Source organism: Protopterus annectens, chromosome 4.part0, assembly GCF_019279795.1.
Source record: "Protopterus annectens isolate FY-2018-M chromosome 4.part0, PAN1.0, whole genome shotgun sequence".
Taxonomy (NCBI): Eukaryota; Metazoa; Chordata; order Ceratodontiformes; family Protopteridae; genus Protopterus; species Protopterus annectens.
In genome coordinates, this window is record NC_056733.1 from 71,734,645 (window position 1) to 71,757,861 (window position 23,217).

At 41.8% G+C, this 23,217-nt stretch overlaps 1 protein-coding gene across 1 annotated transcript in view; it reads right to left on the minus strand.

Annotated features, from left to right (window-relative positions):
• Window positions 1-23,217, minus strand: part of SCPEP1 (serine carboxypeptidase 1) — a 488,555-nt gene that overhangs the window by 386,456 nt on the left and 78,882 nt on the right. The window contains exon 3 of the mRNA XM_044069708.1: window positions 4,079-4,426. Within this exon, the coding sequence (XP_043925643.1) occupies window positions 4,079-4,426 (348 nt within the window). The remainder of the gene's footprint in view (window positions 1-4,078; window positions 4,427-23,217) is intronic.

Consider the following 23,217-nt stretch of genomic DNA (forward strand, 5'->3'; position numbering starts at 1 on the left):
TTTAATACCTCTTCTACCTGAACACCAAATAAAATATCTTGCTGTAAAGGAGCATCCAATAATTTTGCCTGAACATGATCTGGTAAACTTTGTTCTTTTAACCAAGCATGCCTTCGAATCACAGATCCTGTAACTGCTGCTCTACAAGAAGCCTCTAATGAATCAAAACCACACTGCAAAGTATGCTTTCCCACTTGTTCAGCTGCATGCAATAAATCCTGCATTTCCTTATAATCAGGTTGTTCTGCACTTGTACTCATTTTCCGTTTTAACTGAGACAGTAAATATTGTTGATATTTAAGCATGTGAAACTGGCAATTTAAAGCCCTCACTGCTAAAGTTGCAGAGGTGTAAACTTTCTTCCCCCATCTGTATAATGCTCTAGAATCCCTGTCAGAGGGAACTGGATTTTTAGCCGTGGAAGCCTTTACCCCTTTGGGACCCTGGGAAATAGTTTCTGGGTCAGCATCAGCAACAGGGTTTTTATAAAGAAATTTGTGAGAGTCAGGGACTCTGTATTACCCGTCTGGCTTGACTGGAGCAGGGGGTAAAGAATCGGGATTTAAACTGGATTCAGAGAACACATCATCCACAATATCCAACACTGGCGGAATATAAGGGGCCTGTGCCGAAGCAATAAAAAAAAAAGTCTCTGGGCCTTTTCTTGGATTCTGAGTAATCCTGGCCCTCCCAATGGAAATGCTCCCTCATGGTATGCAAAGTTTCCCCAAAAGAGCAATCCTCAGAAGGAGAGGCTGAAGGAATTGATTCTTCAGCATCAGAGTCCTCATAGGGGGGTAAAGAGTATCCCTGGTCTGAAGAGGAATCAGAATATATAGAAACCTGGTCAGAGGAATCATAGTCTGCATCCTGCCTAGGCCTTTTATCAGGAGGGGGATGGGGGGGTGGGAATCCCTGATCAGAGTAAATAAGTCTTCGGCCATTTTGAGCATCTGTTGTTTAGGTATGGAGGCCTGTCCAGGTGAATGCTGTACTTGCGTCGTTGTCTTTAATGTAGTTTTAGACTTGGCTGTAGTTGCAATGGTAAGTTGTGAAGGTCTGAAAACACCCTCAGAAGCCGATGCCTGCTCAGCGGCTCCAGACCCATCTGAAGGGTTAATCTCCGTAGGCCCAACACCTTGAGTATCCAGAGGCCTAGGCACCTCCATGTGGGAGTCGGTCGCGGCCTGTGGCTCTGAGGTAGCGGGTGTCAGGGGCTGTGAAAGCGCCTCACTGAGAACCGGTGAACCAGCGACTGGCCTAGAAGAGGCTTCGTCATCAGTTTTGGGCCTCAGATGCCTGTACTTATCCTTATCTTTGCATTTTTTGTGAATTCCAGTCATCTGTTGTTCCAACGGCATGGTATAATTAAACCTTCGGCCAAAGTAATGGTGAGCAAAATCAAACAGACGTTTAATAGTGCGTTTGTTAAATCTAGCACAAAACCGACAACTAGTGACATTGTGATCTGGGCCTAGGCATGGAATACAATTTAAGAATGAAAATCCTTATGAGGTATTTGCTTCACAAAGAAATACAATTATTAACTTTTACTGACATTGGTCTGAGGCAAGAAAAAGTTTCCCCAACGGGGTACTTAGCTTTGTTGAAGACTTCGGTTCTGAAAATCGAATTTGATATCTCAGGAGTCGACCAACCAGCACTTGCGAACTGCTTTTGCTTCGGACACCGCGCACAAAAATGACTGAAGAAAATGGCGTCTGCTGCTTCTTGTATAGCCCTGACACACTGACATCAGGGAGGAGGCGACAGCAACCGACACCGGACCAAGACTTTGGAACTCTGGCCAACTGCGGGACCACCTGATGGCAGGACAACCCAAAGTGTAATGACTGCAGCAGTGAAACACTATGAACATCCCTGTAGTATCTGTCTGGCTTACAAGGAGCCGGAGGCAGAGAATCAGGAATCATACTAGATTTTGAAAAACATCATCAACAATGTCTAGAACAGGAGGTATAAGCCAAAGGCCTATGCTGAGGAATTAGAAGAAAATCCCTAAGTCTCTTTTTAGATTCTGAGAAATCCTGACTTTTCCAGTGGAAAATGTTCCCTTAGGGCATGTAAAGTTTCCCCAAAAGAAAAATCCTCAGGGGGAGAGGCAGAAGGAATGGAATGCTCTGCATCAGAGTCCTCATAAGTAGGAATAGACCAATTCTGTTCATTAGAAGAGTCAGAAGAAATAGAATCCTGTTCAGAAGATTCATAATCAATGTCTTGCCTTGGCCTCTTAGAAGGAGGGGGTTGGCTACCCTGATCAGAGTAATTAAATCTTCAGCCATTTTGATCATTTGTTTTTTAGGCATAGGGGCCTGCACATGTGGTCCAGGCATCCGTTATTTAGACATATATTTAGATTTTGGCCTTAATTTTGAAGATGGCATTGGTCTAATATACAAATCTGTAGGCCTGAAAATACCCTCAGAAGCCAGTGCCTGCACAGCGGCTCCGGACCCATCTAAGGTAGAGACAATCCGCAGGTTCCATAATTGAAGCATCTCGCGGCATACCGGACTCCGAATGGGTCTCAGTAGAGGCCTGCGAATCAGAAGTAGCGGGCATCAGGGGCTGTGAAAGCGCCTCAGTGAGTACTGGCGGACCGGCGACTGGCTTAGGAGAAACGTTGTCAGTCTCTCTGTCTTTCTCTGCGTTTTTTAGGTATTCCGGTAGTCGGATTGCTAACAGACAACATTTCTGGATAATTAAATCTTGAGCCAAAATATTTAGAAGCAAAAATATACAGACGTTTAATCGTGTGTTGATTAAATTTAGCACAAAACCAATAGTAAGGCATGTTGTGGTCAGGGCCTAGGCAAGGAATACAATACAAATGAAAATCCTTATGGAGGTATTTGCTTCCCACAAGTAATGCAATTATTAACTTTTACTGACATCGGTAAGGAACATGAAAAAGTTTCAATGGGGTACTTAGCTTTTAGTTGAAGACTTCGGTTCTGAAACTCGAAAACGAAAATTTCAGCCGACCGGCACTTGCGAACCTCTTCTGCTTCGGGCACCGCGCGGCAAGAAAGACTGATGTAATGGCGTCGGCTGCAAGTTTTATACCTCTGACGACTTGACATCATGGAAGAAGGGACAGCAACCGACGCAGGACCCAAGACTTTGTTAATCAGGCCGATTGAGGGCAACCTGCCAGCAGATTACCCAAATGTAATGACTGCAACAGTGAAACACGAAGAACATCCTTGCTTCCAATATGAAATCCCACCAAGAGCATTTTTCCCAGCGGTGAGTAACTGCTCCTCTGGGTAAGCCCCCGGTCCTTAATCTACAGTCTCATCTAAAACATCTTGTTTTAAAGATTCTTCGGAAGTATTCTGTAGAATCAGTTTCATCTCACCTTGGGGTAGAGCCCTGATCAGATGGGGAGGGTGCATGCTTTCTGCATGTAAATAAAAGTATTCACCAAAGTAGATTTTCAATGAGGTTTAAATTGCACCCTATTGTACTTATCCACATATAATTCCACATCTAAATTAACAATACTATTGGAACTAACCTGGTGGATAAATATCAAGCCATGTTCTGTACAATTTAACTCTTCCATAAACCTCAAAAAGTTATTCTGCTACCCTTTACAAACAAAAATTAAATCATCAAAAAATCTACCATAATATACTACATTTTTGATAAAAAAACGTATTGGGATATAGAAATTGATTCTCCAAATCCCCCATATATACTACCTACTGCATAGGAGGGGGCAATAGCCATGCCTCTTTTTTGTAAAAAGAATTTCTTACCCACTTTGAAATAATTGTGGGCAAGACAAAATTCCAACAGCAACAACAGAAGTGATGTCAGAGGACCCTCACCCATCACTCTACCTAAGGCCTCCAAACCCCTTCTTATATCAATATTAGTATACAATGCACAGACATCTATTGTAGCCCAGTAGTAATCGGCCTGCCATTCAATTCTTTTGAGCCCCTCACATAAATCCCCAGGTGTTTTTAATGTGCGCTGGTACTCTTGTCAAATATTTTTTTAAATGAAAATCCAAAAATAGGCCCACATTTTCCAAATATGAACCTACTATAGACACAATGGGGCTACCAGGAGGTGATCTTAAATTTTTATGAAGTTTAGGCAGGGCATAAAACTTAGGATCCTTAGGCTCCTTAATAAACAATCTTTTAACATCCTTGTTACTCAGAAAACCCAACTTCTCGCCCTTTTCCAAAATTTCAAACAACTCCTCATTAAACCTAGCAAGGGGATTATTCATCAATTCTACATAATCATCTTGCACAAGAATCAAATCGTTTAGCATGTTTTCATAATCCCTTTTACTCATGCTTACCCAGTTGTCCACCTGGTCAGCTTGTTTAAAGCCAAAGTCATCCAAAAAAGAACGTGTTCTTTGAAGTTCCTGCCACTCTTCCTTTGACAGATAACTCAACACTTTTCAAAAAAATGTCAAATTCACATTCTATTTGTTTGCAAATCACATTCTCAAACATTTTTATGCTGGAAGAAAGTTTAGGGGGCATGAATTTACTTTTGTTAGAAGAAAAATAAGGAACATATAATGCTTCTTAACCAGTATAAAAAACACTAGCTGTTTCTCTCTCAAGACCACCATCATACTCATCATTAAACTCATCCAGCATTTCAAAAAATAAATCGGTTTCATGTAAATTGATATTTAATAATTCATCATCCATGTTTGAGTGTGCAACGTTCGGACCAGATACATTTTTTCCACAGAGTTAATGTACACCTTTAAGTGTAATTTGCGACAGAAACACTTAACATCCAAAATCAAATCAGCTAAACAGGTAATTCTGGTAGGGACAAATTTAGGGCCATTCAGAAGCACCCTAATAAGTTCTTACTTGAGCCTAAATTCAGATAGATTCACAATACTCAAATCAGAATTGGCAAACATCAATATACTACCAGGAAAGAGCCACAGGACCCCCACACACATATCAGGAGATATTCCAGACTCCCTGTGAGGAAAAACTATTTTCTAGATAGCTAAAGAACAGACCCTCTAGTACTGCTTCCTCGCGTTTCTTCTGTTGTTACAGTGCACAGAAAATTCCTAATAAAAATGCATGGATTAAATTTTTAAACTCTCCATTAATTCCTGCTTTTATTTTACCATGATTTTCTCAAGCTTAAAGAAGATTTGCTGAACATTACCTGCAAATATTGCCTCAGATTCAAAAAGGACAATAAGGCAACCTTGTTATCTCCAGGATAGTAATGGGGCTCTGGATATATATAATGATAGCATATAGGCATAACAGATGCTTCTGCTCTAGAAGTTGTACTTAGCGCAGTGATGGCAAACCTTTTGGGTCCGGCAAAATTCGGAAAATGCCTAACTTGATTCTGCTTGCATGTCACCCTTTCCAAACAAAAAAAATATATAAAATTAAATAAATAAAAACAAAACATACAGAGACAAATACCAACAGAATCGGGGACAAATGTAGACATAAGTGACATGGACAGTTTTAAACTACTAGTAGTATTAATTTGAGACAGCGACAGAAGAAAATGAATGTGAATATACATTCTCTGAAGTAAAATTAGTCTATAAATCTAATTATAGTCATTATTAAGTGTAAAAAGTTGCCAGTTTTAGCAGGGATTAAGAGGGGCAGTTGAGAGGAATGTAAAACAGCACACCTAGAAATGCAGACTACTTGCCCTTTGCAGAAGTGTAACCATGAAGAGAAAACAATGTCAGCACTGCCCTTTGCAGACTATCGAGAAAGTATACTGAAACAGTCTCTGAGGTTAATAACTTCAGTCTTTGAGGTTAATAACTTCCTTACCTCTGCAGAAGTGTTGTTGAGCTGGCTGTTGGCGCAAAATAATTCAATGCACTTCACATAAGCAACAAATGCAAAAGCAGTTTCTTTGGTAACTTGGGTGTTGGTAAACGCTGGTGTGTCACCCAAAATGTGGCATGTCATAGGTTTGCCATCAATGACCTAGTATATCATAGGTGCATTTGGCAACAGGGCTGCCTTATTCAGCTTGGTTAGAACTCATTACAGCAGAGTGCGCCCAGCAGAGTGCGCCTTCAGGCATTTCTGCAGTTACCTCCTACTGTGCCTCTAGGCGTCAAACATTGCTTGTTCATATTTGCATTAATAATTCCAAAACCATGCTACATACAAGGTATCAGAATATTTTATCTTGAAGCATACATGGCAAACAACTGTACTGATATCTGACCTCTGTCAATGAGTATTTGCTAGAACTGTAAGGTGATACTAACTCAAACCATGCCCACTGGGAGTTAAAGGTACACACTCAAGAGAGCTGTACTAGAGAGAATGAGTCAACTTAAGGACATTCAAATATCGGAGATAATACATCTACGTCTTCCTGAATCGGATTTAGAACTGTTCCATGGCTTTACAATTTATGAGCTCTCACTGTCAGAGTTAAAGTAGTATTTTCACCTCCCTGTCCAGAGTACCAAGAGAAAATGTCCTCTTGGTGGGATCTATCATAAGAACCTCATCCCAATATCAGCTATTAAACTTCTGAATAAATGACCCCAGGCACTGAATAGTTTCTCAGACACACAGCATGTGTGTCAGAGTGCTAATCAATCTTTTTACAATATCGTTAATTTGTGATAAAGAAAAGATGACCTCCAACAAAAGATGGCATCCAACACCTTCAGCAGGAAAGCCAGAAGAAATACTGAAGCATCTTGCACTTCGGTTCAGCAAGTAGAGAGGGGAAGAGCATTAGTCAGGTAGTACTCAGTGGTGAAACAAGTGCCTGGTGTGACATACTCATTTTGTATTCTCCAACCTCTCCATGGCTATTAAGGCCAACTGTTTAGTGATGAGCACTACTGGAAAATGGCCAAATCGTTCTCAGACTGCAGCTGAGACTGTAATTAATAGCAAGAAAAATAAAAACATTTCTGGAAAGAAACATTTCAATAACTATACTTACCTGATTCAAGAGGACATTTTTGTATTTTACAAGAACACACATTGTTAATGCATTACAATAACTGCTATTTGGAAATACCAAAACTACAATATCCTGACTGCAGTAATGACACTTTACACAGCACTTTAAAGAAATCACAAGGCTGTTTGAGTGCAGTTGTAAAATAATGCAAGCTAGCATTTTAGAAAGTCTGCAGGGAACAACATTTCAGTGTGTGTTAGCAAGAAATACAGTTAGTGATAGAAAACTGTTGAGCACTGACAAGTCACAGGGTCTCAACCAGAGAGGTGATGCTTTAGTACCATATTGGGTTAAAAACAAAAACAGCACACTATTAGCAACACAGAGCTGCTGAAGACAACTACAAAAATATATACTTGATAATAACATAGCAGTACATACAAACTGACAAAGCCCTATTCTGAAATACCAGAGCGTGGCAAAGGAGTGGCATGAACTAGGGCTACGACACTGCACTGCACTTTAGTATGTTTCTTTATAACAGCACAGAAGTAAAGAAAAGGAAAACACAACATTGCTAGCAACACAGAACTACTGGAATAGAACTGTTTTTAGACAAAGACAAATACTTAACACTATACTGCTGCATTGAAAAAAAAAATGTACACCGTATCTCAGCAAGCCTCATGGTAAGCTGTGTCAGCAAATCTATTCTCAAGATGTATCATGACTGGGAAGGGGGCAGGGATACCAACTGTATCTCAGCAATTCATCATATTGAAATGTGCTGACAAAGCCCTGTTCTTAAAACACCAAGACTGTAGTAGGGGTAAGGATATCAGCTGTAGCCGGAACAGTGCAACATTTTGCATTGCATTTAAACAATGGGGAGCAGTACATTATACTAAACAGCAACATTGCGCTAGGAGTGGAGCTGTGACATTAAGCAAGACTATCTGAAGATGGAGACCAATATTTAAACATGGCTGAATTAAGACGGACAAAAAATTTGAAATACACATTGCTAGTACCACTCAGACAAAGCCCTACCTCCCATGCATTTTTCTGAAGGATATGAAGTCTGAAACACAAATGTACATCATTAATTAGTGACTTCAATCCTCAGATTATCCAGGTGATTTGCCAGAAAAACACAAGTTTTATGAGGAACACATCAAAAGTACGACGCAAAAATCTGCACATTCTGCCGAAATTTGTACAGTTGAGAAGTATGTCATACACCTATTGGCAGACTGGGGGCTGTGGTGCCAAATGGAGTTGTGATATTCTTCAGCACTGCACTTTACAGCAATAGAAAAAATACAAATTTTATGAGGAACACATCAAAAGTACGACGCAAAAATCTGCACATTCTGCAGAAATTTGTACAGTTGAGAAGTATGTCATACACCTATTTGCAGACTGGGGGCTGTGGTGCCAAATGGAGTTGTGATATTCTTCAGCACTGCACTTTACAGCAATAGAAAAAGTAAAAAAGGGCAGAGATCTCCACCTTCATGCTGGAACCTTTCAAATATCCTTTCTATCTCAGACAGAGAGAGAGAGAGAGAGACAGACCGAAGTTACTAGGTCATGAGAGTGGGTGGTGGTGCTGTGACATTCTGCAATTTGTACTGCAGTTTATAGCAACAGTAATGTAAAGCAGATCAAAGATTCCCCACGCTCACATGCTGTAACCCCATTAGCTCTCCCCTCTCCTCCCTCTCTCTCTGTATCATATTAAGACACATGAAATTATTAGATCACAAACTACAGTGGTGTGTGGGCTGGGATCCCCATCCCCGTGAGTGCTCAAAAGGGGATGGTGGAATTTTTCAAGTCTGAATAAATATTAGGCAGATTTAGATTTTTCTTCCATTGGTGCAAGCTGGCTGCCCCACTCTTTCTACAGCTTGGATAACAGACCTCACAATCTACAGTTACAATATGCCTTTTTTTAAGCATCAAGGATAAGTCTCTGAATGTTCAGTAAATCCTGATGCCAAACTCTTTGACTGTGAAGCAAGAGAGGGAATAAGAAAGCCCCATGTGACCTGTGCATGTACCCATTTAGAACATTTAGAACATTCTGGGGTGAGATTTAAAAATGACATTAGGGCTCAACCACTGCTAGGGGATATAGCTTTATTGGTGACAGCTTTGATGATCCAGAAAGAAACCGGTGTCAGAGAACATAAGGAAGCAGTTAAGGATGTGTAAGAGGAAACTGGTGAAAGTCACTGATCACTGGTTTCACAAAATCACTCAAAAATAAAGTTCAGCCCATTTCATTGGCTTTTGAAAAAAAAAAAAAAACTAATCTTTGGTTTCTCATGCATTTTATTTATTTATTTATTTATTTGGGGGGGGGGGTCCTCCCCTGATCTCTGCATCAGCAGTAAAGCCATAGTTTCTTTATAAGGACTGTGCTCTTCTGTAACTTTTGGAACTCACCCATTGGGCGTTTACCACCCAAAGTCATAAGTTTATCCTCCCAAGACTTTTGAAGGAGGCAGTCTTCTGCTCCTAATGACTGTTGTTCTTACCACTTTCACAACCTGATTAAGTTGCGGTCTACTCCAAAATAAATTACACACAGTATAACATTATGTAGCCAGCAGCTACCTCTTGGAAGCACTATTGCTAGATAGGGAAGACAATACCACACCAGATTTTCACCAGTTAGTTGTACTACAGCAGCAAAAAAAGAGAAGTTAAGTACTCACCATAATGTTCTATCTGTGTTGTCCATTTTCATTTATCCTCAACATATGGGTTTGGTTCCGACCAATGGAACAGACTCTGCCATTACTAAGGCTTGTGGAAGCCAAAAACTCTCAATCCTAACTCTTACCCACAATGCTCCTCTCCCCATTACCTCAGGTCAAGTTTGCAGAAAGAGAGAGATAGAGAGAGAGAGAGAGAGAGAGAGAGAGAGAGAGAGAGTTAAAGAAATCCAAAAGCTTTCATAAAGTCCATATCTGGAATCATACAATAATAACAGAAGTGACCTATGTCCATTATCTGCTCCACCAAAAACTGTAAAGGCAAGGGGAAGGAGGGAGGGGAGTCTAGGGTAAATGAAAATGGAAAACACAGATGGAATGTTGTGGAGAGTACATAACTTCTTTATCTGAGGCTGTCAATTTTCATTTTATCCTTGACATATGGGAGAGAGTCCCCAGCTACCATAGATCTTCAGTGGACTTGCAGCAGGATATTCCTGAGCACCACAGAACCAAAATGACGCTCTTCCCCTGGAGACCAAATCCAATTTGTAACGAGTAATAAAGGTATGAGAAGAAGCCCAAGTTGCTGCTGCAGAAATATCATCCATAGAAGCTCTAGACCAAAAAACTGCTGCACAAATATCATCCACAGAAGCTCTAGACCGAAAAACTGCTGAAGTAGCTAAGGCACTTGTAGAATGAGCCTTTAAAGGCCTAGGCAAATTTATTTTCTTTTTATTATAGATAAAAGAAATGCAATCTTTGAGCCATCTGGCTAGCATTACTTTGCCCACTGGCTGGCAAAGTCTTATAGGTGAAAATGACACAAATAATTGGTTGAATTGTCTTATACTCTCAAGTCTATGTAAACAAAGTGTAATTGTTTGTGAACATCTAATAAATGTAAGCAGTATTCACCTTTGTAAGTAAAATTGGGAAAAATACCGGTAAATTAATAGTCTGATATTGGTCTCTGACACTACCTTATTCAAAAAAGGAAGGATTGGTTCTTAGTGAAAATATCTTTGTGGAAAACCAGATAAGGCGGTCTACATAAGCCCTGTATTTCTGAAATCCTTCTGGAAGAAGTTACTGCCACTAAGAATATATATTTTTTCCACAATAAAAACTTTAGATCACATTCAGCTGATGGTTCAAAAGGAGATTAAAAAATAGTTTCTAACAAAGTTCAGATCCCAAGGTGGAGTAGGATCTTTATAAGGTGGTTTTAGCAAGAGCGTTCCATTTAAGAAGGCTTTGCAAAGTTTATCAGAAACCAGGGAGAAGTATTTAAAATCATTACAGAAATTAGAAATAGCTGTAAATTGAACTTTGATGTTAGAATGGGAAGCACCTGCCTTGAAAAGTATAGCTAAAAATTCTCAGATTTTATCAATGGGCACTGAAAAGGGATCAAAATGGTTGTCATGAGCCCAAAAGGTAAACTTCTTCCATTTACTAGCACAGGATTTACAAGTAGCTGGCTTATGAGAGGCTAAGTGTATATGATGTACCAGGGAGCAAAGTGAGGGATGCCTGGCTATTAATGTAACTGGGGAAACCAAGCTGTCAGCTTGAGATTTACAATGTTCGGATGGAATAATCCCTCTGGATGAGACAGAAGGTCTGGAGCTGGATCCAGAATCCAAGGTTGTTTAATCAGATAAGGCCAAAGAAAAGGGAACCATATCTGTCGAGGCCAATAGGGTACAATGAGGATTACTTTGCTCTTCAACCCGATCGCTTTTTGTAGGAATTTTGGGACTGGAGGAATTGGGGGAAGGCATATAGCAGTCCAAAGGGCCAAATTTGGAGAAGAGCATCTCTCAGTGACCTGCCCGGAGGGGGGAGATCAAGGCAAAATAGTTGCTGCACTTTTTGTTTACAGGAGAGGCAAATAGGTCGCAACAAGGCTGGCCCCATTGATGGAAAATCCTTTCCATCACTTTCGGACTAAGACCATTCGTGAGGCAGGAGACTACACCTGCTTAGTTTGTCCACCATCACACTGAATTCTCCAGAATGTGCATAGCTAACAGAAAGCAGTTGGAAGAGATCGCCCACTGCCACATTGACAGCTTCTCAACAAGGGGGTAGGATTTGGTTCCTCCCAGTTTGTTGATGTACCAAACTGCTGACATATTGTCCATTTGAATCACAATTGTTCCTGAAGGAAGAGCAGCCTGAAAGGCTCACAATGCTAAAAGCGCTGTCCTTAGCTCCAGTACACTGATATGCAAGTTGGCATCTGTGGGGGACAAAGTGCCTTGGACAGTCTTGCCCAGATAATGCCCCCCACCCCATCTGGAAAGCATCCATGGTCACTATGGAATGGGGTTGTGAGGGAACAAGGGGCAGCCTGGAAAGACGTCTTCGTAATGCATCCACAAACCTAAAATCTTTTCTGCAAAGATTGGTGATTAAAATGAGGTCTGACATGGGTTGGTGTAACATTCACCATTGAGACAAGAGCAATCACTATAGTATCCTCATATGGTATCTTGCCAAGGGAACTACAGTTCTAGCTGCAGCCATAGAGCCTAGTACTTGTAGGACTAGGCAAGTGGTTACTTTTCTGTTGCTGATTAGCTTCTGTACCTGAACTCTGATTTTCTGTAATTGCACGGGGGGGGGGGACTATGGAAGTTTGAGTATTTAGAAGGGCTCCTTTGAGCCCTAAATTCTGAATTGAGGTCAATTTTGAATTTTTTGTAATTTACAGTTATCCCCAGGTTACAGCAAAAGTAAAGTACATGGTCTCTTGCTTCTAACAATTGATGCCTGGTCAGAGTGGTAATGAGCCAGTCATCTAGACATGGAAACAATCTGAATCCCTGCAGTCAAGTCAGCTGCTACTGCTGCCATACACTTGGTGAAAATCCTGGGGTCTGTGGTGAGGCCAAAGGGCACTACTCTGAATTGAAAGTGATTGGCTCCTGGTTGGAAGCAGAGGAATCTCCTGGATCATTTGTCCAACTTTACATGGTAATACGCATCCTGAAGATCTACTGAGCACATCTAATCATCTTTTTCCAAAAACAGAAGAATGAACTGTACAGTGACCATTCGCAATTTGGTTCAGTGAACTGATTTGTTCAGTACACTTGGATACAAAAAAATTTGTCTCCAGCACCCTGTCTTGTTTGGCACTAAAAGGAATCTTGAGTAAATCCCGGACTCTCTCTGGTCTGCTGGGACTTCTTATACGACTCCTTTCTTGCAGTTTCTGGATTTCTAGAACTACTTGTTCCCTCTGACAGGGTGGAACATCGGGGATTTTCTTGCATACGGGAAGAGGAAGAGAAAAGGAATTGGCCTCTGGATATAATCCTCTGCACCCAAGCATCTGATGTTATTCGTAGCTAGGCATTTTGGTGCAGGAATAAGCGCCTCATGACTTCCTCCAGAGGAAGACAAAATCTGGCCTCCTTTCAGGAGTGCTGGCATTATTTACCAGAAAAAGAATCCCTGAAACCCTGATTTTTGCGGGTCACCTCTGTTGCAGGGGTGGCATGTTCCACTGAAGTTCCCCCTCTACCCTTGGGGGATCTACCTCCACATGTGTCCTGAAAAGGCCTTTGGGACTTTTTGAACCAACATTTTCCACTGCTACCATGATTTCTAGAGAATGGTCACTGAGGACTGGAAAAATGTATGCCCACAGCAGAAAGGGTCTTTCCATCTTTCTCACATCTGGATTAAGTTTCTCTAACTTTTGGACTAAACAGGGATGATCCATCAAAAGGTGCACTGATGAGGACTTAAATGGCTCCGCAAAGTCATACAGGTGTATCGAGGCATGTCTCCTAATGGCAGCACCTGAACCCACTGTTCTAGTGGTTCCTTTGACTGCATGAGCAATGAGCCTCATGGATGAATTGGACACAGACTCCAGGGTAGCCAACTGGGAAGCCACCTTTTCTTGGGCATTTTCAGAAATGGTTCCTGCAAGGGTATCCAATAACTCCTTGACCAGATCCCTCTGAAGTCTGATGAAGTGTGCCAAGAAATTCAGGACCTTAAGGAAAAAGTCAATGAAGATAGACCCACTTCCCAAACCTATCCAAATCGCCAGAGATTCTGTTAGATGGATAGAGGAACTCTCTGGCCAGTTCCTTCTTTGTGGCTGCCACCACGACCATGGCATCAACTGCTATCCCTTTAGCCCAGATCTTCAGGTGTGTACAGAATTTTGTCAGGTCTCCTGGGGATAGGTTCAATGTTATCGGGGGCCTTCCATACCCATAGAGAGATCAACTGAATGAGCTCATCAATGGGCGAAGTCATGCAAAAGGTAGATGGTAGAGTGCCAAAAGCCTGCAGGTAACACTGACTTTTCGGGAGAGGGATTTTGAGAGTTTCAGTCACCCATCTGTTTTAATATTTTCAGGATGTCTCCAAAGGAGACAAAGGGGTGACCTTGGGGATCCCTCCCCTTTATCAAATTCAGTGTCTTCGGTGATAGATTCCTCTAGGGAATCCAAGTGCTTCCTCTTGCACTTTTTCTTCTGAGGAACCTCTTCAGTGGGATGATCTGGGGAGGTATCAGAAGAGGCAATTCCTGTCTGGGAATCCTGTGGTTTTGGCACCCGTTGACCCAATGGCAGCACTGGTTGAATATCTGGGCAAAAGGACGGCAAGGGTATCTGCTCCAAAGTGGAAGGGGTTAACTGACTAACTGCTGCAGTCAAAGCTCTCTCCACAGCCTCAAAAGCTGGCCCGCCCAAAGACGGAAGGGAGCCTAGAACATAGAAAAGCTACCTCAGAACCATGGTTATTCCCCGCTCCAAGAAGACACCTTCTGAGGCCAAAACCATAGACAAACTGATCTATGCCAAGGCTCCAAGGTGCAGAGAAGGCTCTAGCCCCTCAGAGCAGATAGGACAGATGCGGCTCCAGGAAATCTCTGGTTACAACTGAATTGAAGAACTCAGACATGGACATCTTCAGCACCAATACAGTCTGCGCTGAGAACTTCTGAGCCCAGGGCTCTATAGCTTCAGCTGAAGTTAGAGAAGGAAGTGCCAGAGGGTTAAAGGAAATCCCAGATCCTAAGCCCAAGGGGGCTGAAGCCATAGTGGAACTTGTCAACCTTCTCGCCCAAATTATCTTATTTACTAGTCTCTCCACATCACTTTCAGTTAGGCTTTCAGTGGATCGGAGAGACAGAATGGATGGTGATTTCTGCCTTTCCAGGAAGGGTGAAAGCATCCTATCTGAAAAGAGGTCAAACGAAGGAGAGTATGAAGTTTTAGGTAGTGTTAACATGGAACACTCCCCCAATAACTTGATCAGTGCTAAAGAGCTCGGCACAGAGGAAAATCTATGCCGATAATTGCAGTGCAGATGAGTCAAGATGCTTCTCGCCAGAAACCTATCATGTTGAAGACTTTGTCTTACCCAATAGGTTTGTTTCTGAATAAGCTGTAGGAACCAATATCTTTGGTACTAGGACTGTCGGTTCCAAGAAAACTGTAGGTACCGAAGAATTCAGCTTTTTTGAAGACAATGCTGAAGCTGGCACCGACACACTCCTTTTATGTTTCTAAGAAAATTTAGCAGAGAAAGAGGAAGGAGATGACACATTAATTTTAATTTTACTTTTGCCTTTTTCACAACCAGATATGGCCTCACTAAAAGCAGATAGGATAACGCTCTTCCAGATATCCTTTCTTCTAAAGCCCTTTGGCTAAAAGAAAGCCATATTGAGCAGTTCTCTTTAAGATGAAGTGGCTCTAAACAGTAAGCACATAAGTGTGCATCAGAAAAGGGTATTTTGTGCCCACATTTCTGGCGTCTCTTAAAACCAGAAGGGGCTTTAGGTTTATCAGTCATGTCTTGATAAAAAAAAAAAAAAAAGCAGGCCACACACACACAAGCACAAACACACACACTCCAAAGTAGTAGAAGAAATACTACTATAAATCTACTTTTACTTTTCTAAAAAAGAGCTAGGAAAGCTGCACAAAAAAAAAAAAAAAAAAGCAATAATGAGAATACATACGTATTACAGGGAAAGATACACAGTATGGAAAAGTTCAGGAGAGGTTCAAGAATTTATAGGACAAGGTAAGGGACCTGAAAGAGACTACTAAACAGTCAAAATGCAAGAACAAAATATAAACTTTTACTTAGCTTGCTCGAGAGTAATGGCAACCACATCTGTCATGAAAAGTGGCAAATGAGATCTGAGGTAACAGGAGAGGAGCACTATGGGCAGGTGTTAGGCTTGAGAATCTTTGGTTTCCGCAAGTTGTAGTAATGGCAGAGTCGGTTCTGATGCTCTGAACTGAACCCATATGTCGAGGATAAAATGAAAATTGACAGCATCAGATACATAGTTAAATATACTTCATTCACATACGCAGGTACTGCAAAAATATCAGTGGAATTTCTTATCAAACAGTGGAGGGCTCTCAAAATTTGGAAGGATGAGGAATCCATTCAAGAATATCAGAAAAAACAGATTATCATAGGTGACAGGAATGCCTCAAGCCAACATTAAAGGCTGCACAATACAGGTACTACTGAGAAATTTTATACCAACGAAGAAGCCAGTAATAAAAACATAGACTACATAAAACTAGTAAAAATATAACATCTTCTGAAGCAAGACCAGCACTTAACCAACACCTCAATTTTTGAGTAGAAATTTCTTAAACATATTCAGTTGCATTACAATTACACGCATAACACTTCCAAGAAATGAAATCCGCCACTTATGCCCAATTTTGGCTAGTGCTGGCAAAGAACCACTATGTACCAATAAATATAGCAGAGTTAACAGTGTTACTTGCCAATAAACATCAAGAGCCAGGACTTGCTTTCCTAGACTTCAATGCATCCCTTCCATGCTGAACAGCTTTTGTCTGGGTTTGCTGAAACTCTGTCAAATTGTGTGATGCGAGCAGACAGTACACTGCAGTGTTTATTCTCACCCTTCCACACAAAACTGTAACCACATATTATATAAAGTCAGACGGTGAAGTCCCCACCACGTTTCATAACATTATCAAAATTACTTCTTAAGTAGGGCTTGGTCTTGAATGATTCAGTAGAACATAAGGAAATCAGATAGTAGAAAACTGTGCCAGATTCTGGCAAGACAAACATGGCAACTCATCGCTTTCACAGCTCTGCACAAAACCGTGCAGGTGCTGCCCTCATAAAATTCTTAGTTTCTATGATGTATTATTAATAGGCATTTGCACCTACTTTACTTCAACTATACCAAAAATAAACACAATACCAGCATGCTGTTTGCATGTTTCTTCACCCAATGATCTGTTTAATATGTAATGCTCCATGTAGCACAAACTTTTCTACTGCATTCCAAACAAACAAATTCCCATTTTTACAAAATGTCTCATTACAGTACAAGACTGGTTTATGTACCTGTCAGCCCATTATAATGAATGCCTCCTAGACGTACAGAAGGCAACCTGCTCAAACCACGCAGCTTTAGTCTCTGAAACTGCAGGGGCATATTCAGTCCTTTTCAGAAACATATAAGCTAGCAGGGATATATAACTATTATATCTAGTGATGCCAATGAACAAAACACATTATAAAACTGAGTTTGTGTAACTGGAGTTTGTCAGATTGCAAAACAATTATACTAGTTAGTGAGGGGTGTGACAGAAGGGAAAATTACTCCCCTATGTGAAAACGTCTTACGCCAAGAGAGAAATCACAGGGGCAGCTGCAAAGAAACACACCAGGGCCATCATTGTCACTGTCCATGTAGAGGCAAATGACCTGGCTATTAAAGGAATAGAAGAATGGAACAGTGAATACAGTGTTTACACAACTAGGGAGAGGCCTTAAGGCAGGCAGCACCAATAGGGTTACCACCTTTTCAAATATTGAAAATGGGACATTTTTTGTAGAAATATCAGATTTTGCAGGGAAAAAAACATACCCTTGACTAGTACAAAGAATAGAACTTCACTTTTTTTGCCAAAATTATATCTCATTTTTGTAGCATTTGAGTTGCTTATGCTATTTCATATAACATTTGGGTATTTCAGATAAAAAATAACAGTTTTATGCAACTATTAAAGAAAACTTAAGAAATATTTTGTCCTAAAATCTCAGGACATTTGCCATTTTTTCCATTTTTTTCACAGGACACAACTGCCCAGAGGGACTGACCCTCCCAAAGTGGGATGGGTGGTAACCCTAAACACCAATGGTTACTTTATAAAACACGTCTCCCCACTGTACTGACCATGTGGAGAGTAGAAGATTTGCATCTTAGGAGTTTAACAACTAATTTAACAGTTAGTATACAAATCAGAACCTTACGGTCAGAAATATAACCAGGTGAAAATATGTACCACTCTGCAAAAGGAAACAATGATCCTGGTAGTATAAACTATTAAAATGCGATTTACCAGACCACGCTTCACAGTCACATGAAACTATAGAAAAAAAACACAGTTTCTGATATCATTAGCCACACTTTTGACTTGGGTTCTATGTTCAAGAGTTTAACATTCCTTAACCTTTGCACTTGGTAATTAATATAACTGGTGCTGGAACAGTCAATGTTCACTTTCATGGTTTTTCAGCACTAAACTCTCAGTATGGACATCTCAATGTACTGATCTCCATCAAATAGGAAAAACTTCCTCACGCCTTTGACAACAAACAGGTGTCAGAATTCAAGGTTTCAGCAGCAAGCAAATATGCCATCTATGGGCAGGATGTGGAGAAAGAAAAGCATAAGGGGAAAGTCTGATATGCACAGATTTTATTCTCAGACATCTACTTTATAGTACTCATTTTCATGGAGGAGCCAGAGAATACCCTGTTATTAAAAACAAGCATAAGGCAAAAATAGTACCCAGGAAATTAAGGTGGGTGACTGTGACTCCTCCAAAAGATTTGTCATTAGCAGAGCACCCCAGGGTTCAGTCCTTGGGCAACTCCTCTTTGGCAGCTACTTCTTGAAGGCCAAAGCAAATTTAAGGGTTTATGGCTGACCAGGACTGAAGATGACCATAATTATGGTGCTATCCGAAAACTCCCCAGAGGACACAAAAATCCTCTAAGGAGGGCCTTTCCCACACAAATAGCTGGTGTTAAAACCACAGACTAAAGACTACATGTCAAAATAATGTACAACCATACCCTTCAGCAACCATGCCTTCTATGGTAACCATAAACGTGGCACCGCACCCCTTAAAGTTATACTAAACAGTCAGGGATCTGGAAACCTATGCAGACAATGAATGGTCTTTTGATCACCACATATCCACTACAGTAAGGAAGTCCTTTTTCATCACACAGCTTTCCTCTAATGGTATGGTGCCCTGGTCTAGTGATGCAACCATTCCTCTGTATTCTACCATCATTAGGCTAATCAATGAATACAAGGCCCCAGCCAGCATGTATGCATCTGTCCAAACATCCGTCACAACTGGAGTGACTACTACACTTTCTCAATGGAAACAAATCAAGGGCCTATGTCACAAACTATCAGATCATCTCAATGCCTTCTTCATCTTAGTATTACACAAGCCAAAAAGGTTACCCTCTGCATCACATATGGAGCCACAACTTCTGTCAGGTCTATTCCACATTCACAAGTCCAATGGTAAAGTGAACACCTGCTCAACGAAACTCGCCATCTTTTGAAACAAAAAGAATATGTTGGAGGAATAGGCATGTATCACAGAGATCCAATGAACTGCATTCCACTCCATATAAAGCAAAGTACTTCATAGGTTAGTACTAGGCTATTGACCCTAGGGCCTATACAAGCCTAGCCATAATAATTCCCTGTTTTTTTCTATTAGAATATTACTTCCCCGGACCCCTGTCTAGCAGAGCGATTGATGTGATCCTGGGGGAAATTTACTATCTCCCATCCACTCTTCGAGGTGCTTTTTGAAGAGGGCCAAGGAGGCACTCTGCTTGACATATATGGGCAGTCTATTCCAACGTATGGGCAGTCTCTGGGCCAGCATGTCTTGTTCATTGTGATAAGGTTTAGGTCCCTGGAGCATGTGGCTCTGAGGGATTGGGATTTCTTTAAGTGTAACATGTCCAACAGCTCTGGGTTTGACATGGCCTTGTATGTTAAGCAGAGATCGCCTCTGAGTAGACTATATGTGACAGAGTATAGCTGGAGTTTTTTTAGTCAGTCAGCATAGGGCATCTGCTTTAGACCTGTGATTCTTTTAGTGAGGTACTTCTGCGGCCTTTCCAGTTGCTGCAGATGTCTTGTGAGATACATACCAAACGGGGCATTGTACTCAATGATGGGTCTAATGAGGGATGAGTACAGTGGGACAATGGCCGCTTTTTTTCTGGATGGGAAACCCTCAGTGATGAGGTGAACCACATAGAAGGATTTCCTAATTGTTGTGGCGACATGGTTATCGAACGCGAGACCACTGTCCACCTATGTGCCCAGGTCTCTTATCATACTCTCAGTGTTTAGTGTGCTGCCACCTATGTGATAATTCACGGGTACATGGTTTTTCCCAAAGAAGATCACTATACACTTCTTGGCATTGAGCCTGAGCCCACGGCTCTAGCACAAAGCATTTGTTTCTGTAAGGCCCTTTTGTAGAATATCCACATCATTTGGGGATTCAATAATGGCTCCCAGCTTGTAGTCATCTGTGAACTTAATCAGCCAGAGACCCTTAGTGTTGGCTTGTACCTCTGAGAAGTAGATGCCAAACAAGAGCGGACCCAGAACCGAATCCTGAGGCACTCCACTTGTCACTTGTCTGGAGCTGGATTTCGAGTCGGCTACTTGTACAGTGTGGGTTCTGTCAGTAAGCCAGTTGGCAACCCATCGAGTGACATAGGGATTAATGCCCAGCTTTATAAGTTTATTTATGACTCCAGAGTGGGGGATGGTGTTGAAGGCCTTGGTGAGGTCCAGATAGGCTGTATAAACCACCTTACCCTCGTCCAAGGCTCTGGAGACTCATTCAAAGAAGTTAATCAGGTTTAGGAGACACGATCGGCCCTTCACAAACCAAAATTGGGTGGAGTCCAGTGTTTGAAGGTCGCCAGTGTCTTTGTTTATAAGTTCCATGATAATACGTTCCATAGCCTTGCAGATCAGGCTCGTCAGACTGATGGGGGGTAGTTCCCAGGATTCAAGGTGGAGCACACTTTGTGGAGTGGAATGACAGTAGCTGTATGCCACTCAGTGGGTACGAAGCCAGAGGTGAGGCTATGATTAAACATGACACTTAGGTGAGATGCCAGCTCATTTTGTAGTTCATGTAATACACAGCCCAGGATGTCATCTGGTCCCATTGATGCTGTATTCTTAGCTTTGGAAAGTGCGGATTTTACCCGTGTGGTCATGCTTACCGGTATTTGGCAATCCTTTGGTATTGAGATGGGCCCTTTAGGGAGTGGGGGGGTGAAGTTTTCACAGAATCGATCTGCCAAGATATTGGCAATATCCTTTGGATCAGTATATTTAATGCCATTCTGTTGTAGCTCAGAGCAGACTTGAGCAATGCCATTTAGAATCCTGACATAGCTATAGAATGCCTTGTGGTTGTCTTTGGAATTTTTGGCGATTCTATTTTCGTAACTAGCTTTGGAGGATTTTATGAGGCATCTCAACTTCTTACTGAGGCTAGTAAGGGAGTTTTTTGTGTCCTGGGATTTTCCTTTTTCTGCAACAGTTTTTTCCTTCTGTTGTACAGTTTGTTTATGGCAGGGGACCACCAGATTGGCTTCCTTTTTTTTGGAGGAGAGCATCTTGGTTCAGTTTGGGATGGCACGATTCATGCACAAGTGTATGTGCTCATACAGTGCTTTAGTGTAGGATTCAGCAGTCGAACTTTCAGTTCCTGGCTGCATGGGTGCCCTGAAGTTTGTCACTTCTGACTTCAGAAGCATGAAGTTGGCCTTGGAGAAGTTTTTCACAGAGGTTTCCTTACTAGGGGGTGGGAGTGGGATGTGGATGTCAAAGGTGATTAGCTTATGGTCAGACCTAACCAATGAGGGGGTGACCACTGGTGTGGAGCAACAATTTCCCATGTTGGTAATGACCAGGTCCAGGATACTGGCACCCCTGGTGAGACTATGGATTAGTTGATCCAGGGCACTGGGTTTATGAATTCCATGAATCGTTGGGCAAAGGTATTCGTACACAAGTTGTTTTCCCAGTTAATGGCAGGGTAGTTGAAATCACCCAGTATTAGGGTGTTTGGTTGAATCTTAATATTTTCCATTATGTTTAGAAAGCTGTAGTGAGAATCTTGGGGCATGGTGGGGGATCTGTAGCAAGCTACAATATGAATTGCAGTCTTACCTAGTGTTCATTGCACCTGGAGAATTTCAGATGCATTGTGCTGGGCAATTAGCCTGGAGGTGTGGATATCCTTGGTGAATATGGACACTCCTCCACCTTTAGTGTTTCAGTCCTGGTTTGGTGGCCGAAAAGTGCAGTAAGAGTTGTAGCCTGGTATTGCAGGGGTGCTCTCTGGAGCCTTGAACCAGGTCTCATTTACTGCACAGATGCAGAGGTTCTCCATTTTTGGGAGTGCCTCGAGAGAGTGCATTTTAAACGTTGAGACTTCTAGCATTGAGTAGCATAACCTTAAATTTTTGCAAGCTTGTATCCGTTATGGTGGTGGTTTTGTCCTTTGTGCCTTGCCTAAAAAAGGCATTGCAGGGGTGGCAAGAGCCTTAGCCAGTAACCTGAATCCCAGGGGTGACAGGTGCAGACCATCTCTGGCAAAGCATCGTTGTCTGTCAATCATGTCGTCCCAGCCAGACAGGTACTGGATCCCCTTTAAATGATACCAGAAGCTTAGCCAATTGTTGAAATCAATCATTTTGTCCTTATATTGTGGTATAATTCTGGGCAAAGGCAGGATGCTACTCAGGGCTAGGGTCATACCTGCCTGGGCTACATAATCTGAGAGCTCCTCCGTGTTTCTTTTTCATGTAGTCCAGGGAGGCAAGTCAAGTCATTCACTCCAAAATGGACAACGACAGAATCATATTTGTACTTGTTGTGCAGTGACTGGAGTGCACGCGTTATGTGGCAGATCCTGGCACCAGACAGGCAGCTGACTAATATTCTCCTTATTCAGCCTGGTGAGTGGGACATCAGTGTGCCTAACTAAAGTGTTAGGTACGTTGTCTTGCCTTAGGGGCTGTTGTTGGGTGGCACACTGGTGTTGTGAGCTATCTGAAGCTTTGGTTGTGATTGGTGTTTGTTTGCGTTTCTGCTTTGGAGGTCCTGGTTTCTTGGGCAGGTTAATATTAAGGGCCTCCACATATGTGGACTTATTGTTGCTATGTATGGGTGTTGGTGGTGAGGGTTCTGAGAGACTGTGTTGTTTGAGGTGTAGTGCAGGTGTTAACCTTCTCCTCTTGATTGTCTAGCACAATCTTGGCTGGAGAGGGCTTTGCTTCCAGTTTGGCTATGCAAGTGCATCTCTCACAGGTTGTGGTATTGGGGGGGGGGGGTAGAAGGAGAGAGTTGTCTGTGTACATGAGGCAATTGCAGCACTGCGCCAGTATGTCCAGATTCACCAGGTGGACAGGAGAAATC